This window comes from Urocitellus parryii, chromosome 6 (genome assembly GCF_045843805.1).
Source record: "Urocitellus parryii isolate mUroPar1 chromosome 6, mUroPar1.hap1, whole genome shotgun sequence".
NCBI classification, from domain to species: Eukaryota; Metazoa; Chordata; class Mammalia; order Rodentia; family Sciuridae; genus Urocitellus; species Urocitellus parryii.
Window position 1 is genome coordinate 37,890,253 of NC_135536.1, and position 20,215 is coordinate 37,910,467.

The 20,215-nt window shown below is 41.2% G+C and overlaps 1 protein-coding gene across 1 annotated transcript in view; it reads right to left on the reverse strand.

The window, feature by feature from the left end:
* Positions 1-394: 394 nt before the first annotated feature.
* Positions 395-20,215, reverse strand: part of Stxbp6 (syntaxin binding protein 6) — a 254,435-nt gene continuing 234,614 nt past the window's right edge. The window contains exons 5-6 of the mRNA XM_026414471.2: positions 9,230-9,387; positions 395-3,443 (exon numbers count right to left, since the gene is read on the reverse strand). Coding sequence (XP_026270256.1) covers positions 3,420-3,443; positions 9,230-9,387 — 182 coding nt within the window. The 3' untranslated portion in view covers positions 395-3,419. The remainder of the gene's footprint in view (positions 3,444-9,229; positions 9,388-20,215) is intronic.

Genomic DNA, 20,215 nt, shown 5'->3' on the forward strand with positions numbered 1-20,215 from the left:
GGGCATGAAACTAGTCTGCTGAATGAGGGCACACTATAAGTACTTAAGCTGAGCACATCACTAATATCAGCAGAAAGGTGACTATTAGCTTAATTGATTCATCCATGAGAAGAAAACACAAAAACCAAAACAACTCTTGCTGGATTTAGATGTCCACTGCCCAAACTGAGGCTAGCTCTTTAGCCTTTTTAACATTTCACGTTCTTCCATTAGAAAGTATATAGTAAACCTTCATCATCTTGCTAAATCTAGTTCTGAGGTTTCCTGTACACACATGAGATTTTCACATTAGCATAAAAATGTGGCAGTGTGCATCTGTTTGGTTGCGTTAATAGATTCCACAAATAACTGAGAGAAACAAACTTTCACCACAGAGTTAAAATATTTAATGACAAAATTAGAGTTTGCCATAATAGTGAATCAACAGAGCAGGTGTTACTTGTCTCTGAATAAAACAAAAATTATGTTTGACATCTTAGGGAACTTCTGAAGAATTAATAACTGTACAACAGACATTAGCAGTGTTACATTTCTGAAAATTAAGAGTGAAACCTATCTTAAATATCCCTTACTTAGGGAATCCTGTAAATATTTTTACATAAATGCACAACCTTTGCTAGCCACAAGAGTATTAAAACAGATTTCACTATAAGTCTAACACATGATCTTATTTTTTTTTCAGAGCTTAAAAAAAGTCAACTACTAATTGTTACATTTTACAAATACATTCTTTAAAATGAAACATTAACCTGAATAACTGCATACTTCTTGTACACAGATATCTAATAACTAGTGAAGATACTATAACTACATTCCAGGAAGAAGTGGTAATACTGGAGAGTTTTTCTTTCTGTGTTGTCAGTATAATATGAGAAGTCCTTCACAGAAATGTAGTATCCCCCAATTCAAAGTGAAGTGCAGAAATGAAACAAATGAATTAAATGTCCTCTAGCAAGCTCAACCAAATGAGCTGGTTCCAAACAATTTATTTTTAGCAATTTTCTCTAGGTTAGACGGTATTCATATTTTGTATCACAGCACCTTCTACAAAAGGATAGCAAAGAACTTTAAATGTAGTGAAGTCATGGGGCTCCTCTAGGAGAGGCTGGAAGGGAAGTGCTGTGTGGCCAGTTTGGCAGAGGCCAAGTAGGACTTTGACACAGGGAGGTCAAGGGCATGACCACGGCCTAAAAGCTAATGAAGAGAGGAAGCTAATAAAGAGTCAGATGGGCTTTCTTCTAATTAGGCTATTTCCAATAAGACTTAGGTCTAAAAGGATCAACAGAGTGAGGAGAGAGGGCAAGATGTGGAATACTTACATTTATGAAGAATAACTATCAGAATTTTACCAGCGAGGAGGAATCTCAGATTTCACAGTCTGCTTATGACCTCATCCTCTGCCACTTTAGAAGCAGCTTCCCAAACACTGTTGTTAGATAGCTGGCAACCAATTTTATTCTTGAACTTGGCCGATTGTCAGGGGCTTTAGATTTATTCTTTCAATTATTCATACCAACTATGTCTGAAACCAGATCCAGTTTGGGAAGTTGAAAATATAACTGCGTGCATGCGTGGTGTGCACGTGTGTTTTCTGAACAGAAGTCTGCAAACAAAAGCTATTTGGAATGATATTTGGGGTTTTTCTTAGAAAATTTCTAGTGGTATTCAACAAATGGCAGGCTCCTTGCTTCTTTAACCTTTTAAGACACCAAAAGTACAAAGTATTATAGTAAACTATAGATGTTTACTATAGTTTCCTATATAAATTTTATAGTTTTCTTGAATTGGATCATCTCTCTAAGAGAATTCAAAAATTTGTCTCCAGCAAATCCCATCTCCTTTTTGACAAGTACTGCCTATGATTTTTATTTTCCAATAGTCATACTTTCTGTCTCCCTGGGAATGCTTTATCAGGAGAACTTAAGCTATTTAAATCAGCATTAGTAATCCAAAAGTCATCTTATGCTGCTTGGTAAGAGGCTACTATACACATACACTCAATTGGCTCAATGGATGCGAAGGGGCAGAATGGGGTGCCACCAAGACTCAGGCATCTTGATTCCTGCTGGAAGAGCTGACAGCGTTATCTGGGGGTGCAGCTCACCAACTTGTCTCATGAGGAACAAGCACAGCTTTTTTTGGTTTAATGCTCAGGAAGCAAAACTTCCAGACTTTAAACCCTGCATTACCTTGAGCAATAAGCAATCAAAAGGTGTGTGACTAAGTATATTCAATGTGACAGCAGTTTAACGGCTTGGTGACCATGCTGTCTTAAAGACTAGGCCAGCTACAATTGCCATGATATGCAATTTGTCAAGAAACACTCATGTTAAGTTACATTAAATAAATAGACAGCAATAATAACATCCGAACCTCCAAAACTAGATACCAAAAACAAAACAAAACAAAACAAAACAAAAAACCCCAAACTAAAGGTTCTTTCCCAAGGACATAGTGAGGGTGTTTTAAAAATGGGCATGGCTTTGTTAAAAAAAATATTTTAAATGTAGTTAACTTTTCACATTATCATTTATATAGACTTTTATTTGGGCAAATGAATTTTTGATAAAAATCCAAGCTCTTTTCAATATCAGCTACTGTAATTTGGGACAGTATAAAAGAGAGAAACACCCATGAAGATTTTTAGAGGTTTTTAAAGTAGGCTTTTCCTTAGGTCTTTACTCTCAAATTTTTATCTTTCATATGATAATTCCAAATAATCAGCCTGGAAAGAAGTAGCAGAAGTATTTAAGCTGCAGCTCACAAAGTAGATTTCTATTTGTGATTCTGATTTGTTTTTTTGAATGCTGGTGATGGTTCATGAAAAAGATTAATATGCAAAGAGCAAAATCTAAGACTGCTATTTCCCCTGATAAACGCAAGTGTTTTTCCATAATATAGACTATGTCTCAGGATACAGAATTTTAATTTTACTCTTCAAATTAAAAGTATTAGGAGAGTGAGTGAAACCATTCGCTGCTCGACTTTTATTTCATCCAGGAACAATGACATCTGGTATCATCACATTGAACTTGCTTAATAACAGGGAGAAAAAAAATACATGTTGCCTGTTGAGACCCAGCTTGGCTTATCATTTGGTCCAAATTTTATATTCAAACTACCAAAAAAATTCATCTTAAAAAGAAAAACATGAACAATTCACCGCCCCCACCCCCACCCCACATTCTGGGAAAAATCAAAATAAAACTAATGCTATTGTAGCATTTCTTAGCAAGATAATTAGGGAAATGTATAAACACAACACCTTTTAATTCATATTAACATCTGAAACTGAAAAACAAAAACCCTAAATGTCCATATATTGGAAAAAAGAAGCAAGTGGAGGTTTGGAATTCTCGTGAAAACTGCTGAACATTCTCTTCCATTGCTTTCAAGAGGGTCATCAGGATGGCAGTTTCTCAACATTTGTGCTTCATGGCAAGCTAAGGAGAGAGAGGGATGAGAAAAGTGAGACCTCAGTAATAGGTAGATCCCTCTGCTGCCTCCTCCCCACATCCACATCAAGAAGCAGAACCAAGACTTCACTCTCTCTGTTCATCACTGTGACTATTCACAGTGGCACCTTGTAGATGAGCAACACTTTCCAAATAGTTCAAATAGTTCAGTGGACACTGGCTTACTTCTCTTCCTGTGTTAATTTAAGTGGTGTACGTGTCCAGTGGGAGAAAGTGTGGTGCTGTATTCTTTCAGCCCATTGAAGGAACAACCAGAAAAACTGATGTACAGGCAGAACTTACCCTAGAAAAGTTGGGATTCCCAGGTTACCAATTATCCAGGAAAAGCAGTACTCCTACAATATAAGTATCTACTGATATCCCATGATGTATAAAAACTAAATGGCCTGTAGTGGGACAATATGCAATCATGTACTCACTACCCAGTCCGGACCTTCAACCAAGTCCGAAGACCTTGACAATTATATTGAGTTGCTGACTTGGGCAGAACAACTGACCAAATTCAGACCTTGACTTACTACTTCTCCAACTGGTATCTGAGGAATGTGATCTATTGAAACGTTAGCTCGTTAGCTCTTTATAAATAGGAACACCAAATAGCCCACTTGGGAGATCAGGATCATGTATTTAAAAAAACGTTATGCAGATACAGAATATGAGTTAAATATTTCTTTTCTTATCTAGATCTTCTCCCAAGGGACCCATAGAAAGCACAGTAGAGACTGTGTTCAGAGTCTGACATTGGGGATGAATCCCAGTGATTGGGCTGGGAATGACCAGGAGGAGAGTTCTGTGATGCAGAATTCCTTTGAGTAAAGAACAGATGGCGCTGTGAGGCAATAGCTTTGTTAAAATCCTGCCATTGCATCATGATCAGATTCTCTGCCTTTTAAGAGTTAGGTGTGGACCTGCCCTCATGTTGGAAGGTTAACCTTTGTGTTTTACAAAGAGCATGTGAAGTTGAGTATGCACAGGCTGCTAGGCTGAGTGCTGTGGGGTTCTGCCAAGAAGTGTGGAGGTGGCTAATAACTCCTGATCTCAAAGAGTCAAGAGTCCGGGACAGTAAAAAGAATTATAAACTCCAGTGAGTAAAAAGACAAAGCCAGGGCTCTACCTCAGATTGGTCCCACTCCTTGGCCACCCTCTTTACTGTAAGGCCTCCCCTTCTTGCTCTGCCTCCATTCCTCAAACATTATTTAGCAATGAGGACCATCAAATAAACACAGAGCTGTTAAGTGTCATGCATATTGAATATCAAGCATGAATATTTGATTAGTGCCACCGTTCTGGTATTCATTGAGCTGTTAACTTTCCACTAAGGCACCTGTGCCAATTCACACATAGCCATTAATCTTCAATGGTGATTGTGCTGCTGCTCAAACTACACCCCAGTTTCCAGGACAGTGCATCTGGAATGGAGCTCAGGGGACCACCCGGTTGTGACCAGCTGTGCTTTGCAGAAACACAACCTCATGTGCTATTTCAAGTACCTTTATGGTCTGAATGTTTGTGTCCCCCTACCTGCCGTTCATAATCTAAAACTTAATCCCCTATGATATGGTATTAGCAATTGTGGCCTTTGGGAAGTACGTAGGTCATGAGGGTAGTGTCTTTATAAATGGGATTATGTCCTTATAAAGAGGGTAGAGAAAGGCCCCTAGCCCTTTCCACCATTAGAGGGCACTCTGAAAAGTTGTCATCTATGAATCAGAAAACTGGCCTTCAGCAGACATGAAATCTTCTGCCACCAGGCTCTTAGATTTCTCAGTCTCCAGAACTGTGAGCAACAAAGTTCTGTTGTTTTATCAGTTTTATGGCATTTTGTTACAGTAGCCTGAATGACCTATGATAGGCATTTTTGCAGAAAGTGGCATCATTTACTTTTTAAGAGAAATCCCCTGGGAATTGGGAGCTTTAGAATAAAAGGCAGGATGGTAAGAGCAGGAAGAACACTAGACTAAACAAGGTCAGGACACCTGGTTACAAATTTTCTGTGTGACCTTCAGCTCTAAGGTCACAGCTGTTCCATACCTTAGCTTCCTTATATATCTATTAAAACATCTCCAACTCTATGGATTAATTTAAGTGTCAGAATTCCCAAAGAAGTTTAAAATTTCCTTTTGATCTATTCTGTTTTCCTAATTTCTCATGGAAAACTTCCTCTTTCAATGTAATCTATCTAAATAATGATAATTAAAAAATCATCACTGATACTTGGTAGATACTTATAGGAGGCCTGAGACCCTTCCCTCTGGGCCTAGAGGTCCACAGGAAACAGCTGGCTGTAGTACCTGGAGAGTTGGCCATTCCCTTGCAGTGAGATGAATGCCACTTGCCCTTCCTTTGCCCCCGACAATGTGGGTTTCTACAGAATGGGGCATATTCCTGCTCCTTTCTGGGAGAAGTGTCATCTGAGGATGCCTAGGTGTGGGTAATACTTGCCTGCTGACTCATGGCCCGTGGCGGGCTGTGGGTACTGCACACACTGTAGCGCTGTGCTTTTGGGGGCAGGGCTGCTCTGTGGTGGAGCTGTTCTTTCCTAACAGCTGGGACTGTGCCCAGTCCATGGCTCAGGAAGGAACCGCACTTCCTGAAGCCGGGCTAACCAGGGCGGAGATGAGAGATGCAGGGGAGTGGGGAGAAGGATCATTTTCCATTTGCTCTGTAGGGGACAAGCACCCCAATAGCATAAGGGCAGGACTGTGCAAAAGTGATTCCTCTACTCTCATACCTGGGTCATTGCAGGGATTCTGGGAAAGTTAGAAGGTCAAAGATCTGGTTCTATTGCAGTCTAGACAGGTGTTGGTATACCTTCCCACGAGGGGTGGTGTCCTGATTCAACTGGGAGCTTGGAGGAACTGTCACCTAGAATCACTGTTCTCTGCTCAGGGCTCTGCCATGGGTGCTGTGCCTCCACTTGTAAACATAGCCCACTCTGGATGAGTCAACAAAGCCACTTATGCCTGGGGGTGGAAGGCCTGGCTTCCATCTCTGAACTCTTTCCTCACCAGCAGGTCCCACTGGGGCCTGGCCAGTGAAATGACATCTTCTTGGTAAGCCTACTCTAGCAGGGCCAAATCAGCAGTCCTCATCCCTGGGAAAACAGCCACACCTTATCCAAAGAGGTCAATCTGCTCGTTAGGAATACTGCCAATGCCAGTGATTCATAAGCACATATCCCAGTTGTAGAAAACACCAAGTCTGGCTTTGATACTGTCTCACACTCCTGCAAACATGCTAATAGACTCCAGCAGCCACTCTCCCTGAAGAACACTGCAGGAGGGGAAACGGACCCAATGCCAACTGCCCCTGCCTCGTTCCTCTCGACCAAAAGCAGGTAACTAACTGCCTCTGCCTCAGACCCTCCCATGGTCAAAGCCAGAGTCTCCTCTGCCTTGGGTGGCTTTGTCAGGTTCCTGTTTCAAGTTGCTCTCCATGTAGAGGGGATGGACTTGTAGTAGGAGGCCCCCCACCCCAGTGTCCCTCCATTTTTTTCTCTCTTGTTATTTTGAGCAGCCTCTGTCACTAGTAACACTTCTCCAGCTCCTGTGTAGTGCTCATTGTGACTGAAAGGGCAGGTTTAGCAGAAACTATTTTTATGGAAGTAATTTTAAATAATAAAAATTCAGATTTATACATGTTACATACTGTGCTGATAGATTCAAACTCATTAAATTCTTTAACACCCTAGAAAGTAGTACTATTATTAATTAGCTGTGTTTTACTGATGAGGAAACTGGGGCTAAGAGAAATTTAGCACTTGTCCAAGGTCACTCAGATGGTAAATAACGGGTCTGAATTCAAACAAGATGTTAATTACCATACAATATTGCTTCCCAATCACCTAGCCAACTTGGCCATGATATCAGGGAAACACAGTTGCCAAGGCCAAGGATTCAGGCCATCTGGTTAGGTTATCCTCTTGGGTGTTTGTACAACCCCCTCTGATAGGGACGCTTTTATGGAAGGCATCCAGGTATTGTCTATGCCACCTTAAGAAGAGCAATTTCATAGTCTCCCTTGCTAACCTGGTTCATGGTTAAATCATTACCCTCAATTCTGGTTTTAGCAGAATTTTATCAGTACTCTATTGATTGCTCCATGCTGTGTGACAAGCCATGAAAGAGAACTGCTGCACTTCACCCTTCCCAGTCCTCAGGGAGTTAGGAAATCATTCCCTTTAGCCTTCTCTTTCCCAGCTCAACATTTAAAATGTTTCTCCAAATTTCTACTGACCATTCCCATCTGAATTATTTAAGTTGCTGCTATATGAATGTGGGACTGAATTCCAGCATTTCTATCTCATTTCCACCTCTGTACACAAAGGCTGGAGAAGGGAGGGAGGGACTAGGGAAACTTCAAATCCGAGTTCACTTCCTCTGTAACAGCTGCAGCAATGACGCCCTGGCCTCCAGCAGGGCTGTTACATTTTCAGAAAGATCAGGCCAATTCTTTAAGGGTCTCCAAAGGGTCCCAGAGGTAGCAGTGCAGTAAGACACTGTGGCTGTGGCAATAGAGAATCAATGATACCCCCGACTGGTCTGTGCAAAGTTGATGCAGGGAGGAACAGCAGGAGGCACCTACCTGGAGTCACATGCTCAGGTGGGACTGAATGTGAGCCTGGGAGAGGCCACTCTGCTGTGGTTATTTTTCTTTCTTTCAGGTTTTTTTTTTTTTTTTTTTTTGGTGCTGGGGATTGAATCCAGGGTCTTCTGCATGTTATTTACAAAACCCCAGCCCTGAGGTTATTTTTCTTATTGCTTTTTAGGTTGCCCATTTTTGTTTCCTCAGCAGCAATAGGACTTTCTGTTGGTGCAAATTAATTTTTTTTCCTCAAAAGTCACTGAAAAGCATATCTAAAGGTCCAGATTATGAGTCTGACAGACCATCATCAGCAGTGTTTGTTTCTGGAAGCCTAAATTCCAATCCCTAGCCAGAAAAAGAACTGCCCTTTGATCTGAAGCACAGGGACAGCATAAATCCTCTTTATCACCTGACCAACAGGGCCCCTCATCTTCTGTTTGTGAATGCCTTAGGAAGTGACTACCAATAAAAACTCCCACTTCACCTTCTGAAAGGCGCTGTTCTTAGCAAGGGTATGGAGGCACGTGGTGTGCACCCAGTGATACGGGGAATGCCATTCTCTAGACTTGGAGGGAGGAGGCATCTTGCAGCTTCACACCCTCTGAGCCCAGAATCCATACACTGAAATAAAACCTGACCCCTGTCAGTGGGCACACCAGCCCTGAGACTGGAGCTTGCTTTGTGCCTGGGGAAAAGACAAGAACACGAGATGCCAGCTACAGGACAGGAAAGAGACAGGATAGAAAAGTAAGCCCAAGCAGCTTAAGGCCCACCAAGGACACTTTCAGGCCTTGGCAGGGGTGGGGGATATGTTTGGAGACTGGATGTCATTTCTGCCTCATCCTGTGCCCTGAAACTTGAATCCTGACCTCCTGGGCACCAACTAAAAATGTTCCAGATTTCCTAAAGAGGCAAGGTTGGAAGGTCAGAGATAGGGATGAGATGAGGACATCAGAAAGGCCATAACAAAGAAACCAGATACAGAAGAAATTTTTCATAACTCTGGTACTTAGTAAGTAGCATATGGAAATTATCAAAGAGGCATTTTTTAAAAAAGCTGCTTGATTTTATATCTTGCACCACAGGAAACATGGCTGAAATTAAAAGTTTCTTGGTACTATAACTTCCTGGCAGCCCAGAGCTAAGACCCCGGCCCTCAGCTGGCCCACCTTATGTGCAGTTTCCGCAAACTGCTGGGCACTATTCTTCAGGTCTTCCGTCTTCTCCTCTGCTCGGCCTAACCGCTCCCCACGCTCATTCAAGGCCTGGCTAGCCTTCTGTACTGCGCTGGTCACGCTATCAGCGGCCGAGTGGAGGATGCTGTTTCCTGGAAGAAGAAGAGCAAGAGCATCAGGAGCTAGCTTAGTTGACCCACAGTGGCCAGACCCTATCCTATGGAAAAGCCTCCAGCACCCTGGAAGCAAGCTGACATTTCTTCTGATTCTGTCTGACTCACTGTAGAAGACTACCACAGATGGACAGCAGAACCCAGGTAGATTCTGGATGCTTCTCTCCACACCCATCGATTTTGCCAGTGTTCTGTCTGCTGAGGCTCAAAAAGCTGGGGCCCATCTGGATTTAAGACTTGGCTTGCAAAAGTAAATGAGAATCCTGACAAGTTCACAGAATTAGGCAAGTTCAATGAGTCATGTCTGGACCTTATGTGCATTTCCTTTTGGTTTGCAAATTTAGGAGAATCATCACAGGAAAAATGGGGCCACAGGAGTTTTCCAGATACAATGCTCTGTAATTCCTTTAATTCTTCCCTTTCATTTTCTTCTTTCATCCAGCAAGTAAGAAATACCCCCAAATATATAGCTCTCAAGAGCTACGACTCAGTCTCAAAGTTTAAGGTAGATGTGTTGGCTTCCAACCTTGAATCCTGTGCCATGGCTAGGATTGCTGGGCCTACTGATCTCTGATTCCCAGTATATGGAATAGGAAGCCTCAGCATGAGCAGGTAGAAAACTAGTACACAAAACAATGTACAGGAAATTTGATATTCCCAAACTCAGGAATGATGATAATGAGAAAATGAAAAAGCATCCCATCTCAAAGGGTCATGCATTCTCAACATCCTATTTGCCAAAGACTGGTCAGCAAAACTTGATGGTGAAGAAGTTGCAGACGCATAACCCACTGAGAAGCAGCAACTTGCAAATGACAACCAAAGGAAATTTATAGCTGTATTTTGTTAACACTGAGTGGAAGATATTTAATGGCATTTCATGTAATAGCTTTATGTCTTGAATAAGTTTATGACATCATTTAACTTGGTACCAAGGATGGATGCATCTAGCCACAGATAGCTTTTAACAGAAATGTAATTTCCACTGGTCTTGGCTGCAAAGACTTCCTAATTTCTCCTCTGTAGGAACAGCCTGTGGTTTGTGGAAAAGGATCTCACAAAGAAAGTGCCTGGTCTAGAGGAAGCACTTAGTGAGTTGTTTTCCATTTTTCTTCTTTAGGAGTAGACTTGAAGGGCTTCAAACACACACTAAGGGAAGGAGAATGGGATTAACTTAGTATTACTATTTGCAGAAAGCATCACATGAACCAGCATTTAAAAAAAATGTGTACAAAAGAGCAGGGAGCAGAGGAGATGTAACTCTGGAGACATTTGGTGGAACACAGGCTTGGAGTGGAAGGTCTGGGACTTTGGAACAGATTTAGGGGGAGACATCTTAGTCCCCTTTTGTTTTCATGTCATTCTCATGACTATGATGAAAGCCTATTATCCAACCTAATATTTATATAGCATTTTGCAATCATCAATCACCTTCACAAATACTACCTCACTTGATTATCCAAAAATCCTACTGAGAAGACAGAGTGGAGAGGTGGAAAGGCCTGCCCAAGATTGTATCACTAGGGAAATGACACACCAGCACAGGGACCTGCTTCCTCCAATGACTTTTCCTTATTTTGTACCCCCTTCTTTGCAGATATGGTGTGGGTCTGGGGAAGCAATCACTAAGCATTGTGATTGTGGTAGCATAGGGACAGGTTTCAAAGGTTATTTCCCAAGGTAATGCCTGACCATTTCTGTCTTCAAAGTATTCCACTTGGTAAATTAAGAGCTACCCATGTCACATTGCAAGTCCTATGATCTGAAGATGGAAGAGACCAATGGTGTGTGATAAGAAGATGGCTTAGAGCCTGGGAGGTGTTGGGAGGGGAGTGGCACAAGGAAATCCCTCCATATTCCTACAGTTTAGCCACACAAGGACTGGGAAAACACAGGGCAGGCCGCTTCATGGCTAGGAATAGCTACATTAAATCAAAGGGATTTTAGAAAATTAGTTGCTATAAATTTAAGAGGGTGTGTAAAGAGGATTTGCCTTTCCCTTTGGAAGTGACCCATGTGATCTAAAAGTTATATACTGACCTGCTACACATAAGCCATACTACTTTTTCATCATGACTTCCCTGAAATTAGTCTGGTACATGATATCAGATAATATCACACCCAGTTTTATATGATAACCAATAGTTGTTATAAAAAATAGAACCAAACGGTACAACTGAAAGGGAACCAAATGCTGCCTTTACTGTTCAAAGATGACACTGTGGACCACCATCAATAAGAAATCTACCTTCAGTGATTTTCAGGCACAAGAATGAATTTGGACAAATCTCATTCTCCTAGTTGAAATGCTCTCTCCCAGTCTCAATTCTATGCACAATTCAGGCCTAATGAAGTCCCATCACCTTTATCAAGCTCTAGATCAATTCCCTTCTCCTCCTCAACTCTAAGTGCTACCTCTGTCCTCGTTGGGTGCTTCATCAAGTATTATCTGGGGCAACTTTTCTCCTACCTCACTTCAGTGACATCCAGCTGGGTTAAAAATCCCCTGAGATTATCATTTCATTCTGTTGACCAAATAAATTTTAGATCACATTGGTCATTTCCAAATCTTCAAGTGTCCCCCTTTTTTGACGTAGATCTTCTGTTCACTTATTTTCTTCTCTCTGGGATTCCTTGCTCAAACTATAATTCTAGGGTTCTGTCCTTCACCCTCTTCAGAGTCTCTGTGGAACAATCTTATTCAGTTCATGACTTCAGTTTCCAATTCTTTATCTTTCATAAGCTCAGTTGTTCTAGACACTCCAACTAATTGACCCAAAGTCATCTCAAATTCAGTATTTCTAAACCTGATCCCATTATCTTTCCCTTCATGCCTGCTTTCCTTTGGGATCCTTGTTTTAGCAACTAATCCCAATATCCACCCAGGTCTTCATTCCAGCCAAAAAATCTAGGATCTACTCTTGATTCCTCCCTCATTTTTAAATTTTTATATTGAGGATTGAACCCAGGGATGCTTAACCACTAAGCCATATCCATTTTTTTACATTTTACTTTTGGAGACAGGGTCTTGCTGAGTTGCTAAGTGCCTCCTTAAGTTGCTGAGGCTGGCTTTGAACTTATGATCCTCCTGTCTCAATCTCCTGAACCACTGGGATTATAGACATGTTCCATAGCACCTGGCTTCCTCTCTCATTTTTATTCCATAGGATGCACTTGGAAGTTTGTCTCTCTACCTGCCTAAAGAGCACATCTGTTCTTTAGGGAATGTGGGAATAATGGAACAATCCTACTTGGTTCAACTCAGTTTGAAGTTCACGGAAGACACTCCTCAGATATCTTGGTGTGTAGCACGGTGTGTTGGTCACAGTATTGAGACATATTTATTCAATCAAGGCATACTTTGTAAATAGGATGCCTTACTCAAAAGTTTGGGCCCATCATACTGTGCCAAGTTAAATCTGGAAGTGAGGCAGTCTCCTGAGGCAGATAGAACAGTAATTCTCTCTAAATAGACAGGAAGCATATTAATACCCAAATTTATTCAAGCAATTTGAGAAGAAGCTGTCAACCACAGCAAATAAAGTCAACTTCCTTTTGAATTACAGACTCTGGAGAGTACAGCAGAAACCAGTCTTGCTTCATTGACACTCTCTTCACATCAGTCCCAGTCAGTGTGTGCTTTTAAAAACATATATGCTAGCATCTTTTATGTTAAGTGATTTAAAAGACTTTTTTAAAAAGAAACTTGAAATAAAGCATTGTATTCAGTTACTGTTAGAAAACACAATTAAAATAAATTTAAATGCACAGGAAAAGAATAAAGTATATTGAAAAGTGACAGTAGAAGAGAAAAAAGAGGAAGAAAGTATGTTTTGGAAGTACACAGAATATACCAACAACTCAAATATCAACAAAATTTCATTTGGTCCTTCGGGAGTTCAGGCTACATCGTGGTAATTAAAAATTCTAATTCTATAGCTAATAAAGAGGCAACTTAAACAGAATTTTTGGGGGCTACTTTCTATATAAAATACATAAAGTAGATATTTCAAATATAAAATACTCATCCAGTTTAGAAAGTAAGGCAGGAGAAAAACTGTCTTAAAAAAATAAATGATCAATAGATATATGCCCATATATACTCAGTGCTGAGCAAACATGGTCATCTAAAAACAATCTTCTAAAACATAAATGTCTTAATAGCTTTACTTGAACTATTTCTATTTCATCATCAATTTAACTGCTTGGGAATAGTCACACAATAAATTATCCAAACAACCAAAAAAAGAGTCCCGGCTTTGAAACAGAGGAGAGAAGAGGCCCAGTTTGGCTCCAGACACCGGTCGGACCACAGTGGAGAACAGCAGCCGCCATTTCGGAGAGATGATGTAATCATCCCCGTGTTCTACTGATCTCAGCCCATTCAACTACGAACAGGTGATATCAGGCTGGTATTTGCCTGCTTCTAGCAGACAGATTTTCTGCTCAGGCTCGGGGCGGGGGTTCTTGTGGAGAATACTCCTAGAGGCTCGTGCCTGGCAAGGCGTGCGCCGGGCACTGAGCAGCTGGATTCGGGTTCCCGGGGCTAACCTGGCCCAGGTCTGAGGAAACTGCGGAGACTGCCGGCGGAGGCCAGCTCCAAGTGGAGCGTGCGCTGAGCTTGGGGCGACTGGGTTCTGACTCCCGGAACAGTTTTGGCCTGGGGCTGGGGAACCCGTGGGGTCGCTCCCTGGAGCCAGCTCCCAGCGGAGAGTGTATCAGATAGGAGAGGCGGGGTTCCGGCTACCTAAGCTGCTTTGGCCCAAGGCTAGGGAACCGGCGGTGACTGCTTCTCAATCAGGGTCCGGCGGGGTGTTGTAGGGACAGAGTGGATCTTCCTCCTGCGCCCAGAGCAGTCCAAGTGACCCGCCGGCGTGGTGCCATGACACCCCAAACGCAGCTGGGGCTGAAGAGAGCAGCCGCCCACGCCTAGAATAGGACCAGCGATTCCGCGGCACAGCAGCCAAGTAACCTCATTTGGAGTAGGGGCTGTGCGGAGCTGCCATCCGAGCAAGCAGGGCAGGCAGACCTGCCGCCAACTGGCAAGACAGGCCAGGTAGCTTGCCAGCGGGGTGGACACGTAACACCGAGGCAGTCGCGTCACACTGGTTGGAGTGGGGGTGGAGCAGGGTCGCCGCCCGGGTCCGGAGGGGGCTCAGCGACCCGTTGGAGAGGTAGTTAGGTACCCCCATTGGGAGTGGGGGCTGTGCAGAACTGCGACCCACCGGCCTAGAGGTCTGCCAGCGCGGTAGACTCGTCACACCAATTGGAGCGGGGGGCCCAGCTGAGCCGCCACCCACATCCAGATCAGGACCAACGATCCCAGGGCGTGGTAGTTACCTTACCACAATTGGAGTGGGGGCAGAGCAAAGCCACCACCCGTGCCCGCAGCGGGGGCAGACCTGCGACCGATCAGCGGGGTAGACAGACCACCATAATTAGAGGAGGAGCACAGCCAATACCCGCCCTGCAAGGGAGACTTCCCAACTATACAAGAGCAACATAAATAAATAGGGGGTAAATTTCAAAAACACAACAGTGGCACCAAGCAGAAAGAAACATCAGCAGTATGAAAAGACAAGGAAAGAAAGGACCACAAGCAATGCAGGTCAACTCAACTTTAGAAGAGGTAATAGCTGCAACAGATGGAATGTCAGATAAAGACATCAGGATTTATATGCTTCAGATGATCTGGAGTCTCAAGGAAGACATGAGACAGCAAAATCAGACAATGAAAGATCACATTGACAAACAAATCCAGGAAGTAAAAGATCAATTTCACAAGGAGATAGAGGTAATAAAAAACAAACAAATAGAAATTCTAGAAATGCAGGAAGCTATAAACCAACTTAAAAACTCAATTGAGAATACTACCAGTAGATAGTAGTAGATACTAGTAGATCACTTAGAAGAGAGAACATCAGACAATGAAGACAAAGTATTTCAACTGGAAAAGAACATAGACAGCTCAGCAAGTCTGCTAAGAAACCATGAGCAGAACATCCAAGAATTATGGGATAATATCAAAAGACCAAATTTAAGAGTCATTGGGATACAGGAAGGCACAGAGCTCCAAACCAAAGGAATAAAAAGTCTTTTCAGTGAAATAATACGAGAAAACTTCCCAGACTTGAAGAATGAGACAGAATCCCAAATCCTAGAAGCCTACAGGACGCCGAATGTGCAAAATCTTAAGAGATCCACACCTAGACACATTATAATGAAAATGTCCAACATACAGAATAAGGAGAGAATTTTAAAAGCTGCAAGAGAAAGAAAGCAGATTACATTTAGGGGTAAACCAATCAGGATAACAGCTGATCTCTCAACACAGACTCTGAAAGCTAGAAGATCCTGGAATAACATATTTCAAACACTGAAAGAAAATGGGTTCCAACCAAGAATCGTGTATCCCGCGAAATTAAGCTTCAGATTAGAAGATGAAATTAAAACCTTCCACGATAAACAAAAGTTAAAAGAATTCGCAGCTAGAAAACCATCTCTTCAAAAAATCCTTGGCAAAACATTACAGGAAGAGGAAATGGAAAATAACTTTGAAAACCAACAATGGGAGGTAGGACAGTAAAGGGGGGAAAGTAGTCAAAGAGGATAACAAATCAGGTTTAGTAACATCAATAAACAAATATGGATAGAAGAACAAACCATATCTCAATAATAACCCTAAATGTTAATGGCTTAAACTCACCAATTAAGAGACACAGGCTAGTAGAATGGATCAAAAAACAAGACCCAACAATATGCTGTCTACAGGAGACGCATTTGATAGGAAAAGATATACATAGACTGAAGGTGAAAGGTTGGGAAAAATCATATCACTCATATGGACCGCGGAAACAAGCAGGAGTGTCCATACTCATATCTAATAAAATAGATTTCAAGCCAAAGCTAATCAAAAGGGATATAGAAGGACACTTCATACTGCTCAAGGGAACCATACACCAACAAGACATAACAATCATAAATATATATGCCCCAAATAATGGTGCAGCTGTGTTCATCAAGCAAACTCTTCTCAAGTTCAAGAGTCTAATAGACCAACATACAATAATCATGGGAGACTTCAACACACCTCTCTCACCACTGGACAGATCTTCCAAACAAAAGTTAAATAAGGAAACTATAGAACTCAATAACACAATTAACAACCTAGACTTAATTGACATATATAGACTATACCACCCAACATCAAGTAGCTACACTTTTTTCTCAGCAGCACATGGAACCTTCTCAAAAATAGACCATATACTATGTCACAGGGCAACTCTTAGACAATACAAAGGGGTAGAGATAATACCATGCATCTTATCTGATCATAATGGAATGAAACTGAAAATCAATGATAAAAGAAGAAAGGAAAAATCAAGCATCACCTGGAGAATGAACAATAGGTTGCTGAGTGATCAATGGGTTTTAGAAGACATCAAGGAGGAAATTAAAAAATTCCTAGAGTTAAATGAAAACACAGACACAACATATCGGAATCTATGGGACACATTGAAAGCAGTTCTAAGAGGAAAATTCATTGCTTGGAGTTCATTCCTCAAAAAAAGAAAAAACCAACAAATAAATGATCTCATACTTCATCTCAAAATCCTAGAAAAAAGAAGAGCAAAACAACAGCAAAAGAAGTAGAAGGCAAGAAATAATTAAAATCAGAGCTGAAATTAATGAAATTGAAACAAAAGAAACAATTGAAAAAATTGACAAAACTAAAAGCTGGTTCTTTGAAAAAATAAATAAAATTGACAGACCCTTATCCATGCTAACGAAGAGAAGAAGAGAGAGAACCCAAATTACTAGCATACGGGATGAAAAAGGCAATATCACAACAGACACTTCAGAAATACAGAAGATAATCAGAAATTACTTTGAATCCTTATACTCCAATAAAATAGAAGATACTGAAGGCATAGATAAATTCCTTGAGTCCTATGATCTGCCCAGATTGAGCCAGGAGGATATAGACAACCTAAACAGACCAATAACAATAGAGGAAATAGAAGAAACCATCAAAAGACTACCAACTAAGAAAAGCCCAGGACCGGATGGGTATACAGCAGAGTTTTACAAAACCTTTAAAGAGGAACTAACACCAATACTTTTCAAGCTATTTCAGGAAATAGAAAAAGAGGGAGAACTTCCAAATTCATTCTACGAGGCCAACATCACCCTGATTCCGAAACCAGACAAAGACACTTCAAAGAAGGAAAACTACAGACCAATATCTCTAATGAACCTTGACGCAAAAATCCTCAATAAAATTCTGGCGAATCGGATTCAAATACATATCAAAAAAATTATACATCATGATCAAGTAGGATTCATCCCTGGGATGCAAGGCTGGTTTAATATACGGAAATCAATAAATGTTATTCACCACATCAATAGACTTAAAAATAAGAACCATATGATCATCTCAATAGATGCAGAAAAAGCATTCGACAAAGTACAGCATCCCTTTATGTTCAAAACGCTAGAAAAATTAGGGATAACAGGATCATACCTCAACATTGTAAAAGCAATCTATGATAAGCCACAGGCCAGCATCATTCTGAATGGAGAAAAATTGAAGGCATTCCCTCTAAGATCTGGTACAAGACAGGGATGCCCTCTCTCACCACTTCTGTTCAACATAGTCCTCGAAACACTGGCTAGAGCAATTAGACAGACAAAAGAAATTAAAGGCATAAAAATAGGAAAAGAAGAACTTAAATTATCACTATTTGCAGATGATATGATTCTATACCTAGCAGACCCAAAAGGGTCTACAAAGAAGCTATTAGAGCTAATAAATGAATTCAGCAAAGTGGCAGGATATAAGATCAACACGCATAAATCAAAGGCATTCCTGTATATCAGCGACAAATCCTCTGAAACGGAAATGAGGACAACTACTCCATTCACAATATCCCCCCCAAAAATAAAATACTTGGGAATCAACCTAACAAAAGAGGTGAAAGATTTATACAATGAAAATTACAGAACCCTAAAGAAAGACATAGAAGAAGACCTTAGAAGATGGAAAAATATACCCTGCTCATGGATAGGCAGAACTAACATCATCAAAATGGCGATATTACCAAAAGTTCTCTATAAGTTCAATGCAATGCCAATCAAAATCCCAACAGCATATCTTGTAGAAATAGATAAAAGAATCATGAAATTCATATGGAATAATAAAAGACCCAGAATAGCAAAAACAATACTAAGCAGGAAGTGTGAATCAGGCGGTATAGCGATACCAGACTTCAAACTATACTACAGAGCAATAGTAACAAAAACAGCATGGTACTGGTACCAAAACAGGCGGGTGGACCAATGGTACAGAATAGAGGACACAGTAACCAATCCACAAAACTACAACTATCTTATATTTGATAAAGGGGCTAAAAGCATGCAATGGAGGAAGGATAGCATCTTCAACAAATGGTGCTGGGAAAACTGGAAATCCATTTGCACCAAAATGAATCTGAATCCCTATCTCTCGCCGTGCACAAAAGTTAACTCAAAATGGATCAAGGAGCTTGATATTAAATCAGAGACACGGCATCTGATAGAAGAAAAAGTTGGTTATGATCTACACGCTGTGGGATCGGGCTCCAAATTCCTCAATAGGACACCCATAGCGCTAGAGTTAACAAATAGAATCAACAAATGGGACTTACTCAAACTAAAAAGTTTTTTCTCAGCAAAAGAAACAATAAGAGAGATAAACAGGGAGCCTACATCCTGGGAACAAATCTTTACTCCACACACTTCAGATAGAGCCCTAATAACCAGAATATACAAAGAACTCAAAAAATTAGACAATAAGATAACAAATAACCCAATCAATAAATGGGCCAAGGACCTGAACAGACACTTCTCAGAGGAGGACATACAATCAATCAACAAGTACATGAAAAAATGCTCACCATCGCTAGCAGTCAGAGAAATGCAAATCAAAACTACCCTAAGATACCATCTCACTCCAGTAAGTCTGGCAGCCATTAGGAAGTCAAACAACAATAAGTGCTGGAGAGGATGCGGGGAAAAGGGCACTCTTTTTCATTGCTGGTGGGACTGCAAATTGGTGCAGCCAATTTGGAAAGCAGTATGGAGATTTCTCGGAAAGCTGGGAATGGAACCACCATTTGACCCAGCTATTCCCCTTCTCGGTCTATTCCCTAAAGCCCTAACAAGAGCATGCTACAGGGACACTGCTACATCGATGTTCATAGCAGCTCAATTCACGATAGCAAGACTGTGGAACCAGCCTAGATGCCCTTCAATAGATGAATGGATAAAAAAATGTGGCATTTATATACAATGGAGTATTATTCTGCATTAAAAAATGACAAAATCATAGAATTTGGAGGGAAATGGATGGCATTAGAGCAGATTATGCTAAGTGAAGCTAGTCAATCTTTAAAAAACAAATACCAAATGACTCCTTTGATATAAGGGGAGTTAACAAGGACAGGGTAGGGACGAAGAGCTTGAGAAGAATATTTACATTAAACAGGGATGAGAGGTGGGAGGGAAAGGGAGTGAGAAGGGAAAGTGCATGGAAATGGAAGGCGATCCTCAGGGTTATACAAAATGTCATATAAGAGGAAAGGAGGGGTAAGACAAGATAATACAAATGGAAGAAATGATTTACGGTAAAAGGGGTAGAGAGAGAAAAGGGGAGGGGGGGAGGGGAGGGAAGGGGAGGGGAGGGGGGATAGTAGAGAATAGGACAGACAGCAGAATACATCAGACACTAGAAAGGCAATATGTCAATCAATGGAAGGGTAACTGATGT